This window comes from Antechinus flavipes, chromosome 2 (genome assembly GCF_016432865.1).
Source record: "Antechinus flavipes isolate AdamAnt ecotype Samford, QLD, Australia chromosome 2, AdamAnt_v2, whole genome shotgun sequence".
Lineage (NCBI taxonomy): Eukaryota > Metazoa > Chordata > Mammalia > Dasyuromorphia > Dasyuridae > Antechinus > Antechinus flavipes.
The window spans coordinates 114,390,451-114,408,556 of NC_067399.1; the positions used below are offsets into that span (position 1 = coordinate 114,390,451).

At 34.4% G+C, this 18,106-nt stretch overlaps 1 protein-coding gene across 1 annotated transcript in view; it reads left to right on the forward strand.

Moving 5' to 3' along the window:
• Nucleotides 1-18,106, forward strand: part of AFTPH (aftiphilin) — an 86,815-nt gene that overhangs the window by 45,879 nt on the left and 22,830 nt on the right. The window contains 4 exon segments of the mRNA XM_051975387.1: nucleotides 7,058-7,209; nucleotides 9,396-9,522; nucleotides 9,909-9,965; nucleotides 14,221-14,343. Of these exon segments, the coding sequence (XP_051831347.1) occupies nucleotides 7,058-7,209; nucleotides 9,396-9,522; nucleotides 9,909-9,965; nucleotides 14,221-14,343 (459 nt within the window).

Genomic DNA, 18,106 nt, shown 5'->3' on the forward strand with positions numbered 1-18,106 from the left:
AAAGCTAGTGCAAATTGCCTTTTTTTAAAAAAAATTTTGCCTGCCTGTTTTATGATAATATTCTTTACCAGAGTTTTAGGCAAAATATGATGTAACTGAGTAGCATGAACATGACAAATTTAAAAGAGGGTGATGAGATGTAAGAATGCTTTCTGTGGTTTATAAACAATTACAAGGAAAAGTGTTACAATGACAGTCCATAGGCTTATCCCTGGGTTAGCAGTAGCCACAGGACAGACACTGGCAAATCTATAATATATATCCAGTTTTCTCTCTCTCTCTCTCTCTCTCTCTCTCTCTCTCTCTTTCTTTCTCTCTCTCGTGTGTGAATTGAATTTTGTGTGTAAGTATAGATGTGGGTGAGTGGAACCCCAGAGAGGCAATATGATTTTTGGTCTCAAAGGACTGGGAACCTTGAGGAATGGTATCACTTTTGGTCCCATGGGTTAAGAGGATCTGAGGAACAGTATCAGTTGCAATTCTAAGGGAGCAAAGGCCTTTCCTGTGTAAGGACCAGAGTACAGATTAGTGAGCACAGCTCTCCCCAGAACACAAAACCTTGAAAGCAGTGGGAACTTCCCCTGAACTAACTCTGAAAACAGAAGTACAAAAAAGCCTGAAATTTGTGACACTCTCTTCCCCCCCCCCACACACACAAACATACACATATAAACATACAAAAAAAAACTGGAAACAGCCCAACATTGACACAAAGTTCAAAATCAAGTTTTAGAATTTTTTTTTTTTTTTTTTTTTTTTTAATGTGCAAACAACGAAAAAAGAACCTGACCATAAAAGTCTACTATGGTGACTGGAAAGAGAAGGCAGTGAAATTAAAATAGGTACAAGCAAAGATGCAAATTTTACAAAAGGGAAATTGGATATAAGCTGAACAAGAATTCCTGCAAGACCTGAAACTTTTTCAAAACCACCTAAGCATAGTTGGGGAAAATTAGGTAAAGAAATGAAAGCAAAAGAAGAAAATAATGAAAAGACAATTAACATTTTGGTAAAAGCGATGCCAAAAAAAAAATGAAAAACTTTAAAAAGAGAGAGAATTGTTAGCCTTTTGTTGTTGAAACTCTCCATGGGAAGATTGCAGTGGCACATAAAAAGCTGCTGTTGACAGGTTCTGATAGTGAGCCTTGCAGTTTTGTTTGCCTAAAAAAGAAAAGAAAAAAAAGAAAAACTTTAAAAGTAGAATTAGCCAATTGTAAAAAGAGGAACAAAATTACATCTTGATTAAAGGGATTAAAGACATTAAACATTCAGTATTAATTTAAGAAGTGCAAATTAAGACAACTGAAGAACTATCTCACACCCATATTTTGGCTAAGATGATAGAAAAAGATAATGAAGGGGATTTGGGAAAATTGGAACACTTAATACATTTAATACATTATTGATAGAATCCATTCTGGAGAGCATTTTGGAATAGTGCTCAAAGGGTTATAAAACTTGGCAGCCTTACCACTAGGTTTGTATCCCAAAAGGATCATAAAGGAGAGAAAGGGACCCAGATATGCAAAAATGTTTGTAGCAACTCTTTTTGTAGCAGTAAGGAACAAGAAATTGAGTGGATGCCCATGAGTTGGGGAAAGGCTAAATAAGTTATGGTATGTGAAGGTGGTGGAATATTATTGTTCTATAAGAAATAATAGAAGATTTCAAAAAATCCTGGAAGGACTTACATGAATTGATGCTAAGTAAAGTGAGCAGAACCAGGAGATCATTGTTCACAGCAACAGCAAGATTATGTGATGATCAATTGTGATGGACTTGGTATTTCTCAAAAATATGGTGATTTAAGGCATTTCCAATAAACTTGGGATGGAAAATGACAATCACATTCAGAGAAAAATAGAGACTGAATGTGATTTGAAGCATAGTATTTTCACCTTTTTGTTGTTTTCTTGGCTTTTTTCCCCCCTTCTGGCCTGATTTTTTTCTTGCACAGCATCACAAATATGGAGATATGTTTAAAAGAATTGCACGTATTTAACTTAGATTGCTTACTATCTTGGAAAGGGAAAATTAGAGCACAAAAGTCTTACAAAAATGACTGTTGAAAACTATATATGTATTTCAACAAATAAAAGACTATTGGGAGGAAAAAAGGAACCATAGCAACAAACACAGAAGTGGAATACTTATGGGTCGTGGCAAAGTAAGTGTAAGATAGTAGCTGAGGTCTGGTTATAGAAAATGAGTCAACTATAGAAATTGAGAAACTGGGAAGCCAGAAGTTTCAAACTGTGTATCAATATATATGTTGAAGTGCTGATATACAGGGAAGAGTTGAGAAGGAGAGAAAGATAGTGAGCCAAGCACTGAACTCATTGAAGAAAGGGCAACATTCTGATATTTGGTATATAACTGGGTGATATGGAATGTTCAGGGAGGACTAGCACCTCTGGTGTGAATGCTTGCTAAGCCCTTTTCAGCGCTGTTTATCTGCTTTGGTGCCTGCCACCTATGGCACCAAGAAGCTGTAGCACATACAGCAACTACACTGTTAAACAGGCTCAGCAGGCCGGCTAAACCAGATTGAGGGTAACCAGCAGGCTTCAAACCTATTAGTGAATTAGGAGGTGCCTACACCAAGCATGTGAAGACTTTCCTGAGCAGAATGGGCAGATGAGAACATCTTGTTACAGTGGCCATGAAGGTGACAAAAGTACCTGTACTTCTGTGGAGGACTCAAGAGTTTGGTCAGACATCAAAGACAGCAAGGTCTGCATCCTGGGCCATCACCTGTTATCTTGTCTTTTGTCCTATCACTAAACTTTGATGAAGCTAGAAGAGTGAGCAAGCCTGATAAGATTTTGCACAATTCTGCCTTCGTTAAAACTAATTCACGTGCAAATCAAAAAGGCATCACCTATCACTTTACCCCAACATTGTAATATCATTGATTCTCTTTGAAAACAAAGAATGAACAACATCTACACCAAATGACATAGTATCCAAATTTTAAAGGAGAAGTTAAGCAAATTATAAGAGGAAATAAAACTATACTGTAAAGGGACTTCAATTTTTCCCTCTTAGAATTAAATCAGTTTAACCATAAAAATAAATAAGCATGAATAGAACCTTAGGAAAATTAGATATGGTAGAATGGAGAAAATTTAATGGGAATAAAAGGTAGTATACTTTTTTCTCAGCTATATATGGCACTTTCATAAAATTTGATCATATACTGCATCATAAAAAACCTCACATCTAAATGCAGAAAGGCAAAAATGTTAATCCGTCCTTTTCAGACCAAAAAAAACCAAAACAATTTTTATATAGGGCCATAAAAACAAAAGTAAAAATGTATTGAAAACCAAATCATCTGATCCTCAATAATGAGGGAAATTAAGAACAAATCACAGAAAACAAAAAAAAATTTTTTTTTAAGAGAATGGCAACATTACAAAATTTGGGATATGCTACAAAAGCAGTAGTAACCTAGAGGGAAGTGTATCTCTTAAAATACATCACTATTGGGCAAGTCACTTTACCCCAATTGCTTCAGGAAAAAAAACAAACAAACACATCACTACAGTAGAAATAGACCATAAAGGTCTAATAGAGGAACTCATACAATTAGTAAAAATAAGTCATTCTCTAGTTGATAAATGGTAAGAGGATGTGAAAGAAATCAAAGTTATCTATAGTCACATGAAAAAAAATGCTTTAGATTACAAGTTAGGGAAGTGCAATTTAAGCAACTCTTAGATACTACCTCACACCGATCAAGTAGGCTTACATGACAGAACAACACAATGTCAAAAGGAGGAGAGGATGTGGTTCTACTAGAACCCAGCTTTTGTTTCTACTTGTTTTGGAGAGAGTACTAGAATATTTCAATATTCCAAGTATTTCAAAATTCCAGTATTTCAATATACTGGAAAGAGATCTAGTTCTAATATACAAAATTACATTTTGGAGAACCTTATATATGTGGTTTTTGTTTATTTTGCCCAAGAGAAGCAAAGGCTGCATCATATTTCCAATTAGACAAGTTATCTAATCCCTTTAGAGCTAATTTCATGTCCCTCTGTTGAAGAAAGTAAATATCTAACCCTCTTGACATACTCAAGTTGCATGAGTCCAGGGATTGTGAGTCCATTCATTCTTAATTTCAGTTTTCCCCATTTGTAAGAATATTATTTCCCCATACTGAAGTATTGAAGATATTAAAGGATAAAGTAGATGAAAAAGCTCATCTTAATAGAATTATTGTAGACTTGGTATAAGGTAGTGCTCAGATTTCATTATGACATAGTATTACATAATAATTCATGATGACTATTTTCACACAAATGTTATATATGTTATATGTTGTATTATTATGTAAAACTGAAATCAAAGCAATCACATTTAAGATTAAACTAGTCTATGAATAATAGAAACTTCTGTGTTAGAGGATTAAAACATCTTCTACTAGTACTGGATGAATTTTTAACATGATTCCAGAATTCAAATGCATACAAATAAACAAAAAAGCACTTATTGAAAGTGCTTACTATCCCTTCCATCCCACTTTTGATGGGCTCCTCTATCATCCTTATTTTCTCACTTGTCTTCAATTTCTCCCTATCTGCAGACTACTTACTCCTGACATGCTTGTCCATATCTTATTCATCTTCAAAAAAAATTCACTTGATTCATCCATCCCTGCCATCTGTTGTCCCACATCTCTCCTCCTTGTTTGGTGTCTAAACTCCATGAGAAAACCATCTATAAAGATGCCTCTATTTCCTTTCCTCTCATTCTCTGACTTCCAAATTTATTCAACTAAATCTGCCCTCTCCAAAGTTACTAATGATCTCTTAAATGGCCTTTTCTTTAGGAGGAAAGAAACAACTAATTTAATTTTCTCAATCTTCATCCCATTTGACATCTGCAGCTTTTTTCAATGTAAATCACACTCATTTCTTTCCTCTGTCTAGATTTTCAGGATATTCCTCTCTCCTGGTTCTCCTCCTGCCTATCTGACCTTATCCTTAATCTCCTTTGCCAGATCTTCATTCAGGTTGTACCTAAAGACTTTGAGTGACTCACAGGACTCTGTTCTGGCTCTCTCCCCCAGCCCACCACCCCTACTGCTCACTTGGTGATCCGGTTTAATGAATTCAGTTAGTAATTCTATGCTGATGAGATTCTCAAAAACTGACTTTAATCATCCCTAATCTCTGCTGATCACCAAATTGCACATTTCTCTAATATGCACAATACATCTTAAAATGGATATCCTTGAATTACCTTAAATTCATTATGTCCAGAAAAACTAAACTCATCTTTCCCTGCTGACTCTTCCTTCTTCCTGACTTCCCTGTTATGATGAAAGTACCATCATCCTTCCAGTCATCTGGCTGACTAGACACCCCTGCTACCTATATGTCATCCTTGACTCTTCACTCTCTTACCTCCCCTTACTCATCACATATCCAGTCTGTCACCAAGGCCTCTAAATTTTACCTTGTTAGCTCTGATATACACCTTCTTCCATCCTCTGAACCACCTTGGTGCAGATTCTTATCAAATCCCATGGTTGAATTGCTATAGTAGTCTGCTGTATAGTCTGACTACCACAAGTCTCTCTCCACTCTAATACATCCTCTACCTGGCTGTCAGAGTGATCTGTGTCACCCCCTATTTGATAAACTCCAGTAGTTCTGTGTCACCTTTAGGATCTAATACAAAATCTTCTCATTCACATTCATAACCTGCTTTCTCCCCAGTTCCATCACATCCTTGTCAATACTTCTGCTGTTCCTGGCACCATTTTCATTGACCCTTCCCCCATGATTGGAATGCCCTCCCTCCTCATCTTTACCATCTGACTTCCCTCCCTCTATGAAATCCCATCCTCTGTGAAAAGCCTTTCTTTCCCTCTCCCCTTTAGTTTTAGTGTTTTTCTTCTGTTTTCTATTTATCCACTATATGTTTTGTTTGTACATAGGTATTTACATGTTATCTCACTCATTAAACTGTGAGCTCCATAGGAGCAGAGATTACTGTCTTTTGCTGTTTTTTGAATCCTTGCCATTTGCCACTGGAATTGCTTGGAACCTAGGAGGTGCTGAATAAATATTCATTGATTGACTGGAAATACAAATACAAACAAGCAAGATAATTTCCACCTTCAGGGAGTTCACATTTTAAATATGTAAAAACGAGCAGATATAGGGAAGTATACTTCCCTATATCTGCTCGTTTTTACAAAGGCCACCATTGAGGAGGGTAAGAAAAGAGATATTATGAATACCATAGGATGAATGATCGACACATCCTTTCCAGGAATTCTGGCGTTGAGTTGATTGTTGTTTTCAGAACTGGGGTTGAGAGACAGGAAGTTGGGAAGAGACTTGATAGGCTTGAAATCAAGCAAGATACATTCAGTACTTACCAGTCAGAGTCTGGCATCTTAGGGCTGGGAAGTTGTAAATCAGATAGCATGTCCTGGAGCTGACTATAAAGGGCATATATTAGGTGAAAAAGTTCTTAAGTGCTTCCAGAATGGTCAGTGGGCTCTGGAAGATCATCTTATTTATTCAACCACCTCATTTTACTCATAATAAAACTAGATTCCAGAGAATGTAAGTTTCTAGAGGTCACATAGCTAATAAAGAGTCAGGACTAGAACTATATCATCCAACTTGAAACTGAAGACTCTTTACTTTAAAGCAATTTACTTATTTCCACTACAGAAATCCCCAGTGCTTTTCAAAGTACAGTTTAGAAGAAGGAACCCTCCCTGGATTTAAAGAGAATCTGGGTTTTCAAATCTCATCTGCTATCTATCTCTATGGTTTTGGACAATTCACTTTACTTCTGGATCTCGGTTTCCTTATAGGTAAAATGAGGGGATTGGACTGAGGTGACCCAAGACCCCTTTTAGTCAATCCTACACTCTGTGGAAAGCATTCATAAATTCTGTCACTATTTGCTGTTTTGTTTTTTATTGTTTTTAAATTTCTCACACTGATTATTGTTTCTTTTTGAAATTGAATTAATTATATTTAGAAAAATGAAAGTAATTTTTTGGGGGGTTGTTTTGATGCAGATAGCATTGCTAAACCGCCTTGAACGAATATTTGAAGCCTGTTTTCCTTCCTTACCTGTTCCTGAAACTAAAGAAGGAGTTACCTCCCTGGAACATTTGCTAGAAGCAAGCAATACGCAGATCAGAACAAGAGATTCTTTGGGTGAGAAGTGGTGAGTAACTGACATTTTAAATTTAATTCAGCATGTAATTTATTGACTGTCTGCTATATATAAGGCACAGTGCTAGAAATACAAGAAAGACAGAAATAGTTCTTGCCCTCAGCAAACATTCTCCTGTTGTGATACAATATGTAAACATGTAAATAAATACAAACTATAAAGAAATTTAAGGTGATCAGGAAAGACCTTGTGGAGGAAGTGGCAGCTCAGCTGAAATTCTGAAGGATGTTTGGGGAGAAGTGAGGAAGTATATTCCAAGCACGGCTCATAGGAAACAAAGGCATAGGAATAGAAAATGAAGTGTCCTGGATTGGGAACAAAAAGTGATTGGTTTTAGTTGGAGTACATAGTGTGAAATAAATATGGAAAATAAGTTCAAGCTAGCCTTAAATATCAAATAGGAATTTAAACTTTATCTTTAAGGTAATAGAGAGGTATTGAAAATTTTTGAGCAGGGAGGAAGCAGCAATCAGTCCTGTGTTTTAGGAAGGTAATTTTGGCAGCTAGCTGGAGGATGAATTGAAAAGGGGAGGGATTGTGTTCAGGGATGCAAATCAGGAAGCTGTTTGCAATAGTCCAAGAAAAAGTCTATTAAGATTTGAGTTAAGATAGAGTCTGTAAATGAAGAAAGGTGAGAGAATAAACATTTATATAGTGTTGTGATGTGGGAACCACCTGCCAGTGGCTGCTGGAGGTCTAACTCAGACCTGTAGAATTGATCTCTTCATGTGAAAGGATGATAATGATGATGGTGATACAAGGAGACTGAGAGGTAGTTGCATTCTCTGACCTCTGTCCTCTTCCCTCTTGCCTCCAATTTGTTTCATTCCCAATCCACAAGAAACATCTGCAAAGGCTGCTTTGCAGCTCCTTCAAGTGTTATGATTGACCGCTATAGAGGCTCTCGGAGAATTGACATGCCCGTTCACCTAGTCATAGTCCTTAATGAAGTACCTATATTATGCCAGGCAACTTGTTAAGCAGTTGCTGAAGCCCTGAACAAATAGGGAAATTAGGAGGGGGAGGTTTCAGGTACCTGTGGGGCATCCCAAGTAGATGTCTAGCAGGTAATTGGAGATACAGAACTGAAGCAAGGAGAGGGAGAACTTCTTTGTAGATTTAGGAGTTACCGGTATAGAAATGGTGAAATCCATAGTAACTGAAGAGAGTTTACCAAGGAAGAGAGAAGGCTTAGGATAGTATCCTTCCATATGCATACAATTAGGAGACTTGCAAAGGAATCATCATACAGGTATAGGGTTAAATAGGAAAGAGCTGCAAGAGCAGAAAGTGGGGGAAAAGGAGGGGTGGAAGAAAAGAGAGAGAATACTTGAGAAGCAGGTGATTTGGGGGTGTCAAAGCTGAAGATTTGGCAAAAGGCCATTGGATTTAGCCATTAACAGATTGTCAAGATGAGCTTAGAAGTAAGATTATAAAAATTTAACTTTCCTGATTAAATTCCTATCAGTTATGTTACAGATTTTTTAATCTAGATTTGTAATTTCATAAGGGTAGAAAATTTCTTATGTGGAAATTACCTCTGCTAAGGCAGATTTTTGAAATTTTCTATAATTTATAGTTTTAAAGAATTGTTAGGAGTACTCAAAGATTAAATTAAGGAACTTTCCCATGGTCACATATAGTTAATTCTCAAAAATAAGATTTGAACCCAGGTCTTTCTAACTCCAAAACTTGATCCTCTACTATTGTATATATAAATCAGAGCACGTTAATAATGATCACATTTGTTATTGAACACCATACAGATAATAGTTTTTTTGACAATGCCTAAATGAATTGAATATTATATAATCTATAGTTTCTATAAATTGCTATTTTTATACATTGATGAAATTTAAGTAGATTGATTCTATCTGCTATGAGTACTAATTTCCAATTTTAAGTCTGATTAACTGGTTTGTTAGTAGGTTTTTTGCTTTTTTTTTTTTTTTCCTTTCTGAGACAGTTGGGTTTAAATGACTTGCCCAGGATCACACAGGTTAATAATTATTTTAAGAACACTAGTAATTTTAGTTTCCTAGGTACTCATGTATAGGCACAAGCTTAAAGAAATAATAATGATATCTCAGTCACATTACAGTTGCAATATATGGTAAAAGTTCCTGAATCAACTAGTCTTCATCCTGATGACTTTCAATTGGTTGTGGCCATTATAGGGAACTACTGGATGTGTGGACAGAACTACAGGATATCCATGATGCATATGGCCTGAGATACCAGTGGGGTGGCTCCCATAGCAACAAGAAACTTTTGTGCTCTTTGGGAATCGACACACGTAATATTGTGAGTTTGATAATCATATTAGAAATGCCTTAACAGTTAAGTAAACCTTACTCTAATATTTTTTAAGTGTAAGGAATTAGTTTCTTAAGAAGACACATTAATATGTAACAAACATTTGTAATTTAAATGTGATTGGTTTTTTTTTTCCTAAAGAGCTGTTTCCCTTTTTTTTCCCCCCAAATTAGCTATCAGCACATCAGAATTCTGTTATTTAAAATAATTTGTTGGTTTAAAGAAAGATAATCAAAGGTCATCTTAAAACTTCTTAACATAATTCAAAATAAACAACAAGTGACAATTGAATATTTTGGAAAACAATAGAGTTTTTTTTTTTAAGGTATGGTAAAGCATTCTTTAAATTTTTGTTCTTTCTCTTTCACATGTAGCTTTTTACAGGCAATAAGAAGCAACCTGTTATAGTGCCCATGTATGCAGCAGGACTGGTAAGTGTAGGAATATCCTCATAAACCTTTAATCTTTGATGTCTTCAATTTTTTAAAATCACATAGAAAGAAGCTCTTATATTAAATTAGCATGGAAATTAGGAAATATGAAAAATCTTTCTGTTAACTTCAGAAATACTTTTAATATTCACTTCCTTTCTCCCATGAAGATCCTAAAAGCCATTTAATCCTAAACTAAAGCTCATTTTTGCCTCTTTAAACTTTACTTGAAGGCTTCAAGAAAAACACTGGGTTTAATCATACTAAAATGAATTCCTATTGAACATATTTGTAAATTGATCAGTCACTTAAACTAGTTGAATTTTATTATTTTGTGGATTGTTTGGGGTTTTTTTTCCCCAGATATGCCAGGTAGTCTGGAATAATTAAAAAGAAATTATTCTTTTTTTATGAAGGACTAAATAGTACTTTAAAGTTTGTTTTCTTTTTTGATGTGCCTATGAATTATTGGTAGCCAAAACAATTATCTGTGTGAAATAAAAATATTTCAAAAATCCTATCACCAATAACTTTTTAGCTAGAGGAAAAATCACTAAAGAAAAGGCCCACTAAACAAAAAGGGCAGGGGAGTAACTTTAAGCTAAAGAACTGAACTTATTTGTAGAAGTATAAACTGAATTTACAAAAGAAGTTGAATGTATATGTATATATACATACACACATGCATAAACATATGCATGTGTATATTACATAGTTTTACTATATAATATATAGTTTTACTAATCAACAAGACTAAGATTCTCAGTATATATCTTTGTAGACATTACATGTTAAAAATCTTTTTCAAATGAATCATGCTGTTTTAGAGGAAGGGACGGTGTAGTATTTTTACATTTGGATTGCTGTTTATATCATATAAATTTTAGTAAATATTTTCTTGAATCTTTGCTGTTTCTCTAAAAGATGATCATTATTGTCTTATGAGAGGACCAAGTAATTTAGTGAAATTTGTTCTTTTTAGTGAATTTTACTTTGTTATTATTTTAAGTTTCTGTTGTTGACATAGATACTCATAATCCAAAATATTATTTTTATTTTTTAAGAATACTGAATCTCTTACTATTTTAACAAAATCTGATGCAGGAACTGAGAGTTTCATGTAGAGGAGATTATGATTTGTATGCATTTGTGAAAGCATATGCATAGCATTATTGTGTCTCTCCCCTCCACCCCCCAGATATTTGGGGGGATAGTGAAATAGAGATATTAGTAAGATTTGTCTCCTTTTTTCCCCAATTAACAGAAAGCTTTTTTAATAGTCATAGATGTGGTAGACCATGTAATAGCTTGCACCATTTAAGTTTAATGACAAAGTACAAAATGAAACTCTTCAATTCTAAATCTAGTTATTTAATATTTTTCCCTAGTTACATTCAAAACAATTGTTTTCATTTGTTTTTCAGATTTTTGAGTTCTAGGTTCTTTCCCTTAGCCCCACCATATTAAGAAACCAAAGATGAAGTGTTATGTAAAACATTTCCATAAAAGTCAAGTTGTAAAAGAAAATATACTACCCTAATGAAAATAAAAACCCTCAAGAAAAATTAAGTTAAAAATGGAGAGAAAGATGGAGAGAGAAATAGAGAATGCTTTGATCTGTATTCAGACTCGATCAGTTCCTTCTCTGAGTAGGAATAGGATTTTTTCATTATAAGTCCTTCAGAGTAGTTGGGTACTACTGAAAATAACAAAGTAATTTATAGCTGGTCATCTTAGAACATTGCTATTACTTTGTATACAGTGTATTTTACAAAATGAAACTAAAACCAGCTTGCATTATGAAAGTTTCTTTGGGGTTCTCTCTCTTTCCTTTATCCTTTCCTCTTTTCCCACTACCATAAGCCAAAGAAGGCTTAGATTTTTGAATCTGAATTTCATAACATCTTACTGATTAACTTAAAAGTGATAGGCCTAAAAATTTATTAATTTGATCTCTGAAATTTATTAATTTCATTGTTATTTAATGAATGAAACTAGGAGTTTAAAAAATTACAGTAACTCTTTGGAAAATATAATTGGCAATTTAAAGTCTGCTGAAGAACAATTAGCACATTATCACATAAGACATAAATTTTATTTTAAATTGTCCCTGGCTGCTAAGTCAAAGGCTTCTGTATGCTCTTCTGATAAGGATTAACATCTAAATCTTGTCAGTTAAACTTTCCTTATGCCACACTTGAAGGATAAACTCCCCTGATAGCTTATGTAGAAATGTTATCTCATATTAGTGGTTTAGCAGCTTGAAGTTTTTGTCATTTTTGAGATAGTTTGAACTATTCTAACTTATATTCTGTTGCTTCACTGTGATGTGGAAACAGTTCTGGGTTCTGGAACGCTGTACCCTATATTATTAGAGCAAAAAGTCTCTTGGATCCTCTCAGCTAGAAAGGTTTTAAACATGGACTAGGAAATGAAGTCTTTGTGTCTTTCTTAGGACTATTCTAGCCAGCTGAAGATTGAGGTTCATCACCAGAAAGTAGGTTGGCTTCCAGGTACTAAGAGCTGTGCTACATCTCCAGAATGTACAACTAGAACTAGATAAGTATGAATAATGCATCTCATGAAGTGGTATATATATTCATAATCACACTATTTAAAGTTATAATTATGTAAAAATGTGACAATTGGTTCCAACTCATTGGAAATATCTGATATGAAATTGAATAATGTAGTCATTCCATGGGATTCATTATTCTCATTAATCAGGACCTGGCTGTATTCTATTGCAATTAAATTTTTGGTGGTGGTATATAGATGCTCATACAAAACACTGAACATCAATCTATATGTATCCTCTGCTTTTCCTACAATGCTCCAGTAGAATTTCTAAGGTGCCCATTAGCACATACACTAAATCACTCAATAGATATTTTGAATGCCTGCTCTAAGCCAGGACTTATAGATACAAAGACAAAAGTAAAATAGCCCTTGCCCGCTGGGAATTTACATTGCAATAAAGGAAATGTATACTAATAAAAGTAAAACACATAAAATAAATGTGCTAGGTGGCACAAGGAGGATCAGGAAAAGTCCTTCATAGAGTTTGACATTTGAGCTGAATTTTGAAAGAAAAAAGGCATTTTAAGAGTTGGAGGTATGAAAAGAATATCTTCTAGGTGTGAGGGACAGTTTGTGCAGAGGTGTGGTGATATGAGTTGGAATGGACCATCAAGAAGACCAGTTTGTCAGGACCATAGAGTGCATAAAGAGATTGAATGTGTAATAAACTGGAAAGGCCAGCTGAAACCAGATTGTAAAGGATTTAAAGTTCTAGAAGAGTAACCTATGTTACAGATTGGTAAACTCTATTGACTGAAATCTGTAAGATGCCAGTATAAGATCAGAACCTAAGTAAATTTAGGCCAATCCCAAATGGTATAGATTTTGAGAAACACCTCCAAACTTTGGCATGAAAATGTTTGAATTGAAAGCTATCTTACCTTTTAAGCTGCAACTGAATGCAAGAAAAAGGGTAACCAGAGGCCTTTTGAAACATTTAGTTTAAGTGTTTACTTGATTAATTTGCCCTTGCAAATTTTACTCAAAATAAACATTTTTGTTGAAAATCTATCTAAGAACATTGCAGGGGTTCTCAAACTTTTTAGGGGGCCAGTTCATTGTCTCTCAGACTGTTGGAGGGCCAGACTATAGTTAAAACAAAAACTTTGTTTTGTGGACCTTTAAATAAAGAAATTTCATAGCTCTGGGTGAGGGGGATAATCGTCCTCAGCTGCCGCATCTGGCCCGTGGGCCATAGTTTGAGAACCCCTGCATTGGGGAAATCATATCCTAAAAGAACTTTAAAGTGGAGAATATGATACTTTAAGAATATTGTATGTTGAATTATGTAAGCATGAATAGAGTATTTGCATTGAGCCCTCCCACACCTGTTTTGTATGTTTTCAGGCTACAGTGATATCTTTTATTATATTATTATTCTTGTAGGTAATAACAGAAAGGGGAAATATTAAGTACCTGTAAAATGATTTACTTTAACTGAAGATGAAAGATTAAAAACAGATCTTATATGAGATCAAAAGTCTTAAAATCTGTGGATATAGTTGCTAGAAGAAATTTCTAGAAGTTTATTAATTTATTAATACAATTTCTTTTACTTCTGGAAGTATTCTCCAGTTGACCTATTTTTCCTTCTGTAGTTTATTGATTAATCCTATATTTAGCATCTTCCAACCCTTTGCATAGTTTTTGCTGATAGCCACTATAACTTTTTTAGGGTATGTTAGAACCCACAAAGGAACCATTGAAACCACTGTCTGCTGCAGAGAAAATAGCTTCAATTGGTCAAACTCCCCTCATATCACCGGAGATGAGTGCATGTACGTCTGATCAATTACAGGTAAAAAAAATAAATGTGTGTGTGTGTGTGTGTGTGTGTGTGTGTGTGTGTGTGTGTGTGTGTTGTTACCTTTTTTCTCCTTTAATATGTGTATAGCTAAGTTTCTTTTTCTTAAAATCTTTTATTTGGTAATGTTTAGAATTTTATTATGTGTACTTCAGTGGAAAAACTAAGTTGGGGATAGTTTTTTTTTTTTTTTTTTTTTTTTTTTAAGGAGGATTTAATTTTGTCAGCTCAACCCATTTCTTAACTGTATAGTGAAAGGATGGTCCTTTTTTCTATTTAACTCTAAAATAACATATACTCTACTTATGTTCCTCCCACCTCCCCCTTTTTTTAAAAGTAATATGTGAAATATTGTGTTTGTAGGAAGCATTAAAAATATTGGAAGTAAATCATTAGAGCCCGTTTATGTGTTCATGTTTAAATTTAAACTTATATATACATAAGCCATGATTTTGATAACTCATTTTGAATTAAAAGCTCTTTTAAACGTTAGCTTCTTTGGGCTAAGTTTATTTTCCAAACAAAGCCAAAACATTTATTAAAATAATCATTTTATATGTGCAAATTTTCATAGTAAAATTTAAACTGGCTTGTTTTTCCTGTTTTTTGCATCAATACACTTAAATTACTGTTTATAGAATAAATAATACAGTACTATTTTCCATTGCAGGGAAGTAATCTTTTCTGTTCACCTTGGGTTTCTTATGGATTCGGATTGGTTTGGTTTTCTGTTATTTATTTATTTATTTGTTTGTTTAATTCCTCTTACAGTTTTTAGAAGATTTTACTATATTACCAGTTTTCATTTCTTAGTTTGCAGACCAAACCATTGCTATCTTTTGACTTCATGTGCACTGTGAGCTACAAAGGCTAAAGTGGCTTTACACATGTGGATGGGATTCCCAGTGATTGCATGTGCTTGCAGCTCAGAGTATCTACTTCAGAGGATCCATAGCTTTGGGTTGGTAGTATGGGGAATGGTTTAAGCAAAACCATTTAATTATCTTCTAGGTTGGACTTCTTTTTTGTCTCAGCACTTGAGGCAGCAAAGTAAAGGTGGGACCTGACTCTGGGCAGAGCTTGAGCAGTCCCATTTTGTCTGATACCCATTTTTTCTCCCCAGGGATCAGTGCCCCCTTGTGGCCCTTTGACTCTCTACCACCTCAGTCTTATTTCCCTAGCGTGAAAATATACCCCACCTCTTACCCTTTCCCCAAAAGTGTCTTTGCTGATCCTCCAAATCAGTTCCTCAATATTTTTAATTTTCTTCTGAATTAAAGGCATGCATCCAAAAAAAGCTATGGTAAGCTGGCATGACTTTGGAAATGAGACAGTGCAGACTGGTGGTATGAGATTGTCTTGGCTTAAAGCAGGGCATATCCCTCATAATACATCCATCATAATACAAATACTGAGGGAGAGAGAAGTAAAACTGATTCACTCATTGACAGGAAGGGATTCTGGGGCACAGTTTCTTTCTCCTCAAAACCACTTCTTCCTCCAGTTGACCCTAAAAATGCTTGTTTTGTTTATTTATTTTTTTCTATGATACAAATACTGAATTTTCATGAATCACATAACTTTCATGGGTATAATTAAATATCAAATTAACTTTGTTACATAATTAATTTTTAACTCTAAATGTGAACTAAATATGCAGTATTCTGTAATAGATACTGGAGGAGATAAAAAGAAAATTATCTTTGTCCATATGGAGCTCACAGAAGTGATTTACACCTTTCTACTGCATTATAATTATCTGTATACATGCCATATTTCTTCCATTTGTTCATCAGTTTCTAAATACAGTGTTTTGAGGGCCTGGATCATACCTTATCAGAATTTTCTGATATCTAGCACCTACCACACAAATAGTGTGATAGAAAAATAAGTATTTTCCTATCTCAAGTATATAAACCTAATCTGTTTATATTCATTCAGTCTTTGTACTTTATTCAAATAGTATGATTAACTGCTCTTTACCTGAAAGATCATAAGGAGGCCACATTGATCCTGGAATTGTATCATCGATGTGAAGCTCCCCCAACAGTACAGATTGAAACCCATCCATGCTTTTTCTTCATGTATAACTTATGTTCATTTTCTCCACAGAGGGGATCTGCCCATCATACTGAATGCTTTTTCTCTAGATCTTTCCCTTCCAAGGCTATCATTTGGATCATGCAGCCTCTTTATCAGTTATCCCTATGCTCACTTTATGACAAATCTACCACTTTTTCTTGGTATTCATATTTCTTATGTTTTATGCCATTGGTAGCTTTGCATTGGTAACATATTGCTATCTATTGATAAGTCAAACATACCAGTATTATGTACCAATTTTGCCCTTTAGATAACCTGAAACTTTAATCATTCAGAGAGTAATGTTCCATGATAAATCATAGCATCATAAATCATAGCAATACAAAATTATTCAAAGATTATTGTCATTAAAAATCTTAAAGACATTCAAAGTACTAGGCAGTTTCTCCAAAGTAGGCTAGCCCTCTCTTTTCCTATTCATTTCTGGTCCAGTCTCATTGTCTGTGTTTAATGTCTTTCCAAGGTATATTTATTGATGGATTCCCTCATTGTGTTTTCTTTATAACTGCATGTCATAGTTTGGACAGTAGGTATTATTTTATCCATTTGGCTTTTCTTCTATGTGGATTGGGTAGATTTTCTACAATTTTTCTTAATTTTTAAAAAATATTTTTATCTTAATCATTTCTGGATGTAGCATTCTTCACTTTAATTGGACCCTTCTTTGCAACAAAGAAGGGGTAAGCAAAAAATAACAAAGATAGTGACTAAACAAATATAAAAGTACATCCCTAACTGTGGTCCCCCTCTTCTCTACCAAGGAAAAGAAAGTACAAGTCATTTGCTGTAGCAAAGCTTGGCAGGCTTTAACTTAATACCTTTTGTTTATATTATTGTAGATTTTCTTTTAGTTCTGCTTCTACCATTCACCTTCATTTCAAATGGATCTTACCATGTTTTTCTGACTTCCTTACATTTGTCATTCTTAATGCACAATAATATTGCATTATAGTCACATAACACACTTGGCCATTTGACAGGCCATTCCCCAGTTGACAGGTACCCACTTTGTTTCTAGTTCTTTATTTATACACACACACACACACACACACACACACACACACACACACACACACACATTGCTACTATGAATATTTTGGTATATAGTAGAACTTTCTTTTAATTACTGTCTTCTAGGGTATATAGGTTCACTAATAAGATCAATGGGTCAAAGGACATAAGCATTTTAGTTACTTTACTCACATAATTCTGAATTGTTTTGCAGAGCAGCTCTATTAACTGTATTAGTGAGTCTCTCAATCCATATCCTTCCAACATGGACATGTTGCCACTTTTGGTCACCATTGTCAGTTTATAGCAAAGTTGGTTTAATTTGCATTTCTTCAGTTATTGTTCATTTGGAGCATATTTTCACATGGTTATTGGTAGTTCTTTACATATCCTTAAACTATTTAAGAGGATTAATACTTGATTGTACATATGATGTCCCAAGAGTCTTAAGACACATACACTTGCCCAAATAAACCTAATTTATTTGAAATTGTTCTCCATTTTTTTCAGTAGAGCTTGTTAAATAGGGAATATATCCTCTAAACCATTTTCTCTTTGGCTTTATCAAGTCCTGGGCTACTTATTGGGCTTTAAAAAAATTATTATTATTTCTGGTTATCATTTCTAAATTGTTCCACAGACA